Source organism: Callithrix jacchus, chromosome X (assembly GCF_049354715.1).
Source record: "Callithrix jacchus isolate 240 chromosome X, calJac240_pri, whole genome shotgun sequence".
NCBI lineage: Eukaryota > Metazoa > Chordata > Mammalia > Primates > Cebidae > Callithrix > Callithrix jacchus.
Genome location: NC_133524.1, coordinates 131,916,154 through 131,926,189, shown reverse-complemented (window position 1 = coordinate 131,926,189; position 10,036 = coordinate 131,916,154). Strand labels below are relative to the sequence as shown.

General features: G+C 42.3%; 1 protein-coding gene across 1 annotated transcript in view; it reads left to right on the top strand.

Moving 5' to 3' along the window:
- The window catches only part of LOC144581062 (uncharacterized), a 133,913-nt gene that overhangs the window by 120,043 nt on the left and 3,834 nt on the right, over positions 1-10,036 (top strand). The window contains 17 exon segments of the mRNA XM_078363048.1: positions 55-195; positions 446-586; positions 833-973; positions 1,223-1,363; positions 1,994-2,128; positions 2,384-2,524; positions 3,162-3,302; positions 3,552-3,692; positions 3,943-4,083; positions 4,327-4,467; positions 4,717-4,857; positions 5,489-5,623; positions 5,879-6,019; positions 7,804-7,938; positions 8,194-8,334; positions 8,583-8,723; positions 8,967-9,107. Coding sequence (XP_078219174.1) covers positions 55-195; positions 446-586; positions 833-973; positions 1,223-1,363; positions 1,994-2,128; positions 2,384-2,524; positions 3,162-3,302; positions 3,552-3,692; positions 3,943-4,083; positions 4,327-4,467; positions 4,717-4,857; positions 5,489-5,623; positions 5,879-6,019; positions 7,804-7,938; positions 8,194-8,334; positions 8,583-8,723; positions 8,967-9,107 — 2,379 coding nt within the window.

Below are 10,036 nucleotides of genomic sequence, written 5' to 3'. Positions count from 1 at the left end.
TGGGGTTGAATAATGTATTTACCTCACAGCTCAACCTCTTCATTTGGTTTTCAGGTGCTACCATCACTCAAAATGTCCACAAAGAGAAGATGAGAAATATGCAACCAACACCTAATAACGTCTTGTCAACTGTTCTACCAGAACATTCTTATTTGGCAACAGCTGGTCTCCCAGCCATGAGCACCAGGGGTCAGTGTATGTTTGCTTATTCATTTATACTATCCTACTTCGTTTTCATAGGCATGCCTACTGTCCTGAATGGGAGAAGGTGATTTTGCTGTATTCTCATTCATGAGCTGCATTTGAATGTTCTCAGATCACCATCTAGCATATCCTCTTCAGCTTTATGAAATAGTTTTCTACAAACTGAGTATCAGGTGGATATGCCTGTAGAGTTGACATAGTACACATAACTCAAAACTGAACCTCCTGATTTCATTTCCAGATTCTACCATCACTCACAATGTCCGTGAGGAGAAGATTAAAAATGCCCAAACGGCACCCAATAATGTCTTCTCAGGTATTCCACCAGCATGTATTAATATGGCAGCAGCTGGTGTTTCTTCTATGAGTACCAGGGATCAGTGTAAGTTTGCTCACTTGGCGTACTGTCCTACTTGTTTTCTATATGCATGCGTAGTGTCATGAGGGAAGAACACAGTGTTGTTGTACTATCTTCACTGGCCTCAACTTTACGGTTCTCAGACTGCTACTTGCTATGTCCTTCTTTTTTATGAGGTAATTTCCTCGATACTGAGCATCCGAGGGGTATGCCTGTGCGGTTGACATAATGCATGAATCACACAGCTCAACCACTTCATTTGGTTTCCAGATGCTGCAGTCACTCACAAAATCCTTGAAGAGAAGATAAATAACGGCCAATCAGCACCTGATAACCTCTTGTCAACTGCTCCACCAGGTCTTGGTAATATGGCAGCAGCTGGACTTTCATCTATGAGGACCAGAGATCTGTGTATGTCTGCTTCTTAGTTGTACCGTCCTACTTGGTTTCCCTAAGGAGGCATGGTTTGATGAATGCTACAAGTTAATTTTGTTGGATATAGTTTCCTAGCATCAATTTGAGGGGTATCAGAGAGCCACGTGGCATATCAACCCATGGATTCTTTGATAATTTCCTAGAAAGTGAGGATCAGAGGGATATACATCTGGGGTTGACACACTGCACTTCCATCACAGCTCAGCCTCTTCATTTGGTTTTCAGATGCTACCAGCATTCAAAATGTCTGCAAAGAGAAGATGGAAAATAACCAACCAACACCTAATAATATCTTGTCAACTGTTCTTCAAGGACTTCCTTATTTGGCAACAGCTGGTCTCCCAGCCATGAGCACCAGGGATCAGTGTATGTTTGCTTATTCATTTGGACTATCCTGCCTGGTTTTCATAGGCATGCCTAGTGTCCTGAATGGGAGAGGGTGATTTTGTTGTATTGTCTTTCGTGAGCTGCATTTGAGTGTTCTCAGATCGCCACCTGGCATATCCTCTCTGGCTTTCTGAAATAGTTTTCTATAAAGTGAGCATCAGGAGGATATACCTGTGGGTTAACATAATGTACGTAACTCAGAACTGAACCCCTTCATTTAATTTCCAGATGGTATGATCTCTCACAATGTCTGTGAGAAGATTAAAAATGCCCAAGCAGTACCCGATAAAACCTTCCCAGCTAGTTCCCCAGCACTTATTAATATGGCAGCAGCTGTTGTGTCATCCATGAGCAACAGAGATCAGTGTACCTGTGTGCAATTGGTTTACTAACCTACTAGGTTTCCATATGCGTGCATAGTGTCATGAGAGAAGAATGTAGTTTTGTTGTACTATCTTTCCTGGCCTTAATCTTAAGGTTCTCAGAGTGCTACTTGGTATGTCCTTCTTCTTTATGAGATAGTTTCCTGGATACTGAGCATCAGAGGGGTATGCTGTTGTTGACATAATGCACTTACCTCACAGCCCAGCCATTTCTGTTCGTTTCCAGATGCTGCAGTCACTCACAATGTCCGTGAAGCCAAGATGAATAACAGCCAACTAGCACCTGACAACGTCTTGTCAGCTGCTCCACCAGGTCTTGGTAATATGGCAGCAGCTGGAATTTCATCCACGTGGACCACAGGTCTGTGTCGGTCTGCTGCTTTGTCTTACCACCCTACTTGATTTCCCTATGGAGACATAGATCGATGAATGCTACAAGTTAATTTTGTTGTATACACCTTCCTAGCATCAATTTGAGGGGTATCAGATAGTCCCAGGGCATATCCACAACTCCTGTCTTTGATAATTTCCGAGAAACTGAGGATGAGAGGGATATACATCTAGGGTTGACATAATGTACTTACCTTAAAGCTCAACCTCTTCATTTGGGTTTCAGATGCTACCATCACTCAAAACGTCCGCAAAGAGAAGATGGAAAATAACCAACCAACACCTAATAACGTCTTGTCAACTGTTCTCCAAGGACTTCCTTATTTGGCAACAGCTGGTCTCCCAGCCTTGAGCACCAGGGATCAGTGTATGTTTGCTTATTCATTTGGACTATCCTACTTGGTTTTCATAGGCATGCCTAGTGTCCTGAATGGGAGAAGGTGATTTTGTTGTATTATATTCTGTGAGCTGCATTTGAGTGTTCTCAGATCGCCATCTGGCATATCCTCTTCAGCTTTATGAAATAGTTCTCTCGAAACTGAGTATCAGGAGGATATGCCTGTAGATTTGACGTAGTACACATAACTCAAAACTGAACCTCCTGATTTCATTTCCAAATTCTACCATCACTCACAATGTTTGTGAGGAGAAGATTAAAAATGCACAAACAGCACCCAATAATGGTTTCTCAGCTATTCCACCAGCACGTATTAATATGGCAGCAGTGGGTGTTTCTTTTATGAGTACCAGGGATCAGTGTAATTTAGCTCACTTGGCGTACTGTCCTACTTGATTTCTATATGTATGCGTAGTGTCGTGAGGGAAGAATACAGTGTTGTTGTACTATCTTTATTGGCCTCAAATTTACGGTTCTCAGACTGCTACTTAGTATGTCCTTCTTCTTTATGAGATAATTTCCTCGATACTGAACATCAGAGGGGTATGCCTGTGCGGTTGCCATAATGCACATAACGCACAGCTCAACCACTTCATTTGGTTTCCAGATGCTGCGGTTACTCACAACGTCCGTGAAGCGAAGATAAATAATGGTCAAGTAGCACCTGATAACATCTTGTCAACTGCTCCACCAGGGCTTGGTAATTTGGCAGCTGCTGGAATTTCATCCACGAGGAGCAGAGATCTATGTATGTCTGCTTCTTAGTTGGACTGTCCTACGTGGTTTCCCTAAGGAGGCATTGATTGATGAAGGCTGCAAATTAATTTTCTTGAATATAGTTTCCTAGCATCAATTTGTGGGGTATGAGATAGCCACGTCGCATATCCTAACCTGGTTTCCTTGATAATTTCCTAGAAACTGAATATGAGAGGGATATAAATCTGGGGTTGACATAATGTACTTACCTTACAGCTCAACCTCTTCATTCGGTTTTCAGATGCTACCATCACTCAAAATGTCCTCAAAGATAAGATGGTAAATAACCAACCAACACCTAATAATGTCTTGTCAACTGTTCTCCAAGGACTTCCTTATTTGGCAACGGCTGGTCTCCCAGCCATGAGCACCAGGGATCAGTGTATGTTTGCTTATTCATTTGGACTATGCTACTTGGTTTTCATAGGCATGCCTAGTGTCCTGAACGGGAGAAGGTGATTTTGTTGTATTATATTCTGTGAGCTGCATTTGAGTGTTCTCAGATCGCCACCTGGCGTATCCTCTTCAGCTTTATGAAATAGTTTTCTAGAAACTGAGTATCAGGAGGATATACCTGTAGAGTTGACATAGTACACATAACTCAAAACTGAACATCCTGATTTCATTTCCAGATTCTACAATCACTCACAATGTCTGTGAGGAGAAGATTAAAAATGCGCAAACGGCACCCAGTAAGGTTTTCTCAGCTATTCCACCAGCACATATTAATATGGCAGCAGCGGGTGTTTCGTCCATGAGTACCAGGGATCAGTGTAAGTTAGCTCACTTGGCGTACTGTCCTACTTGATTTCTATATGCATGTGTAGTGTCATGAGGGAAGAATACAGTGTTGTTGTACTATCTTTACTGGCCTCAACTTTACGGTTCTCAGACTGTTCCTTGGTATGTCCTTCTTTATGAGTTAATTTCCTCGATACTGAATATCAGAGGCGTATGCCTGTGCAGTTGACATAATGCATGAAACACACAGCTCAACCACTTCATTTGGTTTCCAGATGCTGCGATCACTCACAACGTCTATGAAGCAAAGATAAATAATGGCCAACTAGCACCTGATAGCATATTGTCAACTGCTCCACCAGGGCTTGGTAATATGGCAGCAGCTGGAATTTCATCCACGAGGACCAGAGATCTATGTATGTCTGCTTCTTAGTTGAACCATCGTACTTGGATTCCCTAAGGAGGCATTGTTTGATGAATGCTACAAGTTAATTTTGTTGGATATAGTTTCCTAGCATCAATTTGAGGGTTATCAGAGAGCCACGTGGCATATCCTACCCTGGTTTCTTTGATAATTTCCTAGAAACTGAGGATCAGAGGGATATAACTCTGGGGTTGACATAATGTACTTACCTTACAGCTCAACCTCTTCATTTGGTTTTCAGATGCTACCATCATTCAAAATGTCTGCAAAGAGAAGATGGAAAATAACCAACCAACACTTAATAAAGTCTTGTCATCTGTTCTCCAAGGACTTCCTTATTTGCCAACAGCTGGTCTCCCAGTCATGAGCACCAGGGATCAGTGTATGTTTGCTTATTCATTTGGACTATCCTACTTGGTTTTCATAGGCATGCTTAGTGTCCTGAATGGGAGAAGGTGATTTTGTTGTATTGTCTTTCGTGAGCTGCATTTGAGTGTTCTCAGATTGCCATCTGGCATATCCTCTCTGGCTTTATGAAATAGTTTTCTAGAAAGTGAGCATTAGGAGGATATACCTGTGGGGTTAACATAATGCACATACCTCAACACTGAACCCCTTCTTTTCATTTCCAAATGCTACGATCACTCACAGTGTCTGTGAGAAGAAGATTAAAAATGCCCAAGCAGTACCCGATAAAATCTTCCCAGCTAGTCCCCTAGCACTTATTAATATGGCAGCAGCTGTTGTGTCATCCATGAGCAACAGGGATCAGTGTACCTGTGTGCAATTGGTTTACTATCCTACTAGGTTTCCATATGCGTGCATAGTGTCATGAGGGAAGAATGTAGTTTTATTGTACTATCTTTCCTTGCCTCAATCTTAAGGTCCTCGGACTGCTATTTGGTATGTCCTTCTTTATGAGATAATTTTCTGGATACTGAGCATCAGAGGGGTATGCTGTGGTTGACATAATGCACTTACCTCACAGCCCAGCCATTTCTGTTGGTTTTCAGATGGTGCAGTCACTCACAATGTCTGTGAAGCGAAGATAAATAACGGCCAACTAGCACCTGACAACGTCTTGTCAGCTGCTCCACCAGGTCTTGGTAATGTGGCAGCGGCTGGAATGTCATCCACGAGAACCACAGGTCTGTGTAGATCTGCTTCTTAGTTGTACTGTCCGACTCGATTTCCCTAAGGATGCATAGATCGATGTATGCTACAGGTGAATTTTGTCATACACATGTTCCTAGCGTCAATTTGAGGGGTATCAGATAGCCATATGGCATATGCAACCCTGCTGTCTTTGATAATTTCCTAGAAACTGAGGATCAGACGGACATACCTCTGTGGTTGACATAATGTACTTACCTCACAGCTCAACCTCATCGTTTGGTTTTCAGATGCTACCGTCATTCAAAATGTCCGCAAAGAGAAGATGGAAAATAACCAACCAACACTTAATAACATCTTGTCAACTGTTCTCCAAGGACTTCCTTATTTGGCAACAGCTGGTCTCCCAGCGATGAGCACCAGGGATCAGTGTATGTTTGCTTATTCATTTGGACTATCCTACTTAGTTTTCATAGGCATGCCTAGTGTCCTGAACGGGAGAAGGTGATTTTATAGTATTATCTTCAGTGAGCTGCATTTGAGTGTTCTCAGATCGCCATCTGGCATATCCTCTTCAGCCTTTTGAAATCGTTTTCTAGAAACTGAGTATCAGGAGGATGTACCTGTAGAGTTGACATAGTACACATCACGCAAGACTGAACCTCCTGATTTCATTTCCAGATTCTACCATCACTCACAATGTCCATGAGGAGAAGATTAAAAATGCCCAAGCAGTACCCGATAAAAGCTTCCCAGCTAGTTCCCCAGCACTTATTAATATGGCAGCAGCTGTTGTGTCATCCATGAGCACCAGGGATCAGTGTACCTTTGTGCAATTGGTTTACAATTCTACTAGGTTTCCATATGCGTGCATAGTGTCATGAGGGAAGAATGTAGTTTTTTTGTACTATCTTTTCTTTTTTTTTTAAATTTTTCATTGGTTTTTAGGTTTTGGGGTACATGAGCAGAGCATGGAAGACAGTTGCGTAGGAACACACATGGCAGTAGGAACACACATGGCAGTGTGCTTTTCTTTCCTTCTCCCCTTCACCCACATTTGGCATTTCTCCCCAGGCTATCCCTCCCCACCTCCCCCTCCCACTGGCCCTCCCCTTTTCCTCCCAATAGACCCCAGTGTTTAGTACTCCCCTTTCTGTGTCCATGTGTTCTCATTTTTCATCACGCGCCTATGAGTGAGAATATGCGGTGTTTCATTTTCTGTTCTTGTGTCAGTTTGCTGAGGATGACGTTCCCCAGATTCATCCATGTACCTACAAACGATACAAACTCATCATTTCTGTTTGCTGCATAATATTCCACGGTGTATATGTGCCACATTTTCCCAATCCAGTCTATTATCAATGGGCATTTTGGTTGATTCCAGGTCTTTGCTAATGTAAACAGTGCTGCAATGAACATTCGTGTACATATGTCCTTATAGTAGAACGATTTATAGTCTGTTGGATATATACCCAGTAATGGGATTGCTGGGTCAAATGGAATTTCGATTTCTAAGACCTTAAGGAATCGCCACACTGTCTTCCACAATGGTTGAACTAATTTACACTCCCACCAACAGTGTAAAAGTGTTCTTTTTTCTTCACATCCTCTCCAGCATCTGTTGTCTCCAGATTTTTTAATGATCGCCATTCTAACTGGCGTGAGATGGTATCTCAATGTGGTTTTGATTTGCATCTCTCTGATGACCAGTGACGATGAGCATTTTTTCATATGATTGTTGGCCTCATATATGTCTTCTTTCGTAAAGTGTCTGTTCATATCCTTTGCCCACTTTTGAATGGGCTTGTTTGTTTTTTTCCTGTAAATCCGTTTGAGTTCTTTGTAAATTCTGGATATCAGCCCTTTGTCAGATGGGTAGACTGCGAAAATATTTTCCCATTCTGTTGGTTGCCGATCCACTCTAGTGACTGTTTCTTTTGCCGTGCAGAAGCTGTGGAGTTTCATTAGGTCCCATTTGTCTATTTTGTCTTTTGTTGCCCATGCTTTTGGTGTTTTGTTCATAAAGTCCTTGCCTACTCCTATGTCCTGGATAGTTTTGCCTCGTGGCCTCAATCTTAAGCTTCTCAGACTGCTACTTGGTATGTCCTTCTTCTTTATGAGATAATGTCCTAGATACTGAGCATCAGAGGGATATGCCTGTGACGTTCACAGGATGCACTTACCTCACAGCCCAGCCATTTCTGTTGGTTTCCAGATGCTGCAGTCACTCACAATATCCGTGAAGTAAAGATAAATAACATCCAACTAGCACCTGACAACGTGTTGTCAGCTGCTCCACCAGGTCTTGGTAATATGACAGCAGCTGGAATTTCATCCAGGAGGACTGGAGGTCTGTGTATATCTGCTTCTTAGTTGTACTGTCCTACTTGATTTCCCTAAGGAGGCATAGTTTGATGAATGCTACAAGTTAATTTTGTTGTATATAGTTTCATAGCATTAATTTGAGGGGTATCAGATAGCCACGTGGCATATACTACCCTGATTTCTTTGATAGTTTTCTAGAAACTGAGGATCAGAGGGATATACCTGTGCGGTTGACATAATGCACTTTCATCACAGCTCAACCTCTTCATTTGGTTTTCAGATGCTACCATCACTCAAAATGTCCACAAAGAGAACATGGAAAACAAGCAACCAACACCTAATAACGTCTTGTCAACTGTTCTCCAAGGACCTCCTTATTTGGCAACAGCTGGTCTCCCAGCCATGAGCACCAGGGATCAGTGTATGTTTGCTTATTCATTTGGACTATCCTACTTGGTTTTCATAGGCATGCCTAGTGTCCTGAAAGGGAGAAGGTGATTTTGTTGTATTATATTTCGTGAGCACATTTGAGTGTTTTCAGATGCCCATCTGGCATATTGTCTCTAGCTTTTTGAAATAGTTTCCTAGAAACTGATCATCAGGGGGATACACCTGTGGGCTGACATAATGCGCTTAAATCAACACTTAACGTCTTCATTGTCTTTCCAGATTCTACCATCACTCACAACGTCCATGGGGAGATGATTAAAAATGCTGAAGCAGAACCCAATAATATCTTCTCAACTATTCCCCCAGCACTTATTAATATGGGAGCAACTGGTTTTTCATCCATGAGTACCAGGGATCCGTGTATGTTTCTTCACTCGATATAGTGTCCTACTTGGTTTCTATATGCATGCACAGTGTCATGAGGAAAGAATCTAGTGTTGTTGCACTATCTTTCCTGGCCTCAATTTTAGGGTTCTCAGATTGCTACCTGCTATATCCTTCTCCAAGTGATAATTTCCTAGATGCTGAGCATTTGATGGCTATGTCTGTGTGGTTTACATAATGCAAGTAACTCACAGCTCAACCATTTCATTTGGTTTCCAGATGCTGCAGTCACGCAGAGCGTCCGTGAAGAGAAGAGAAGTAACAGCCAACCGGTACCTGATAACGTCTTGTCAACTGCTCCACCAGGGCTTGGTAATATGGCAGCAGCTGGAATTTCATCCAGGAGGACCAGAGATCTGTGTATGTCTGCTTCTTAGTTGTGCTGTCCTACTCGCTTTCCCTAAGCAGGCATAATTTCATGAATGGTAGAGGGTAATTTTGTTGTATATACTTTCCTAGCCTCAATATGAAGGGCATCAGAGGGCAACTTGTCATATCCACCCCTGCTCTCTTTGATAATTTCCTAGAAAGTCAGCATCAGAGGGATGTACCTGTGGGGTTGAAATAATGCACTTACCTCACAGCTCAACCTCTTCATTTGGTTTTCAGATGCTATAGTCAATCTCAATGTCCATGAGGAGAGGATGGAAAATGGCAAATCCGCAACCGCATAAAATATAGTCAAATGTTCCTTCAGGGCTTACTAGTATGGCAGGAGCTGCTCTTCTGGCCACGAGTACCATACAACTGTGTATCTTCTCTTATTAGTTGGATTTTCCTATTTGATTTCAGTATATGCTCATAGTGTCATAAATGGGAGAAAGTGGTTTTGTTGTATTCTCTTCCTTAAGTGCAATTTGAGGGGTCTCAGAACACTGCCGTCGTGTCCTCCTGCTCCATGCAATAATTTATTAGAAGCTCTGCATCATAAGAGTATACCTGTGTGTTTAAATAAGGCATTTATTTCACAGCTTGACCTGGTCATTTTGCTTCCAGATGCTACCACGCCTCACAACATCCGTGAGGAGAGGATGGAAAATGCCCAACTGCAATTTAGTAACATCTTGTTAACTTTTCCACCAGGGTGTATTCACATGGCAGCAGCTGGTATTCTAGCCATGAGTACCAAGGATCTGTGTATGTTTGTTTATAAGTTGGAATGTCTCACTTGGTTTTCATATGTATGCATAGTGTCATCAAGGGAAGGAGGTTGTTCAGTTGTACCTTCTTTCGTGAGCTCAATTTGAGTGTTCTCAGATCGCCACCCAGCATATCCTCTCCTGCTGCAT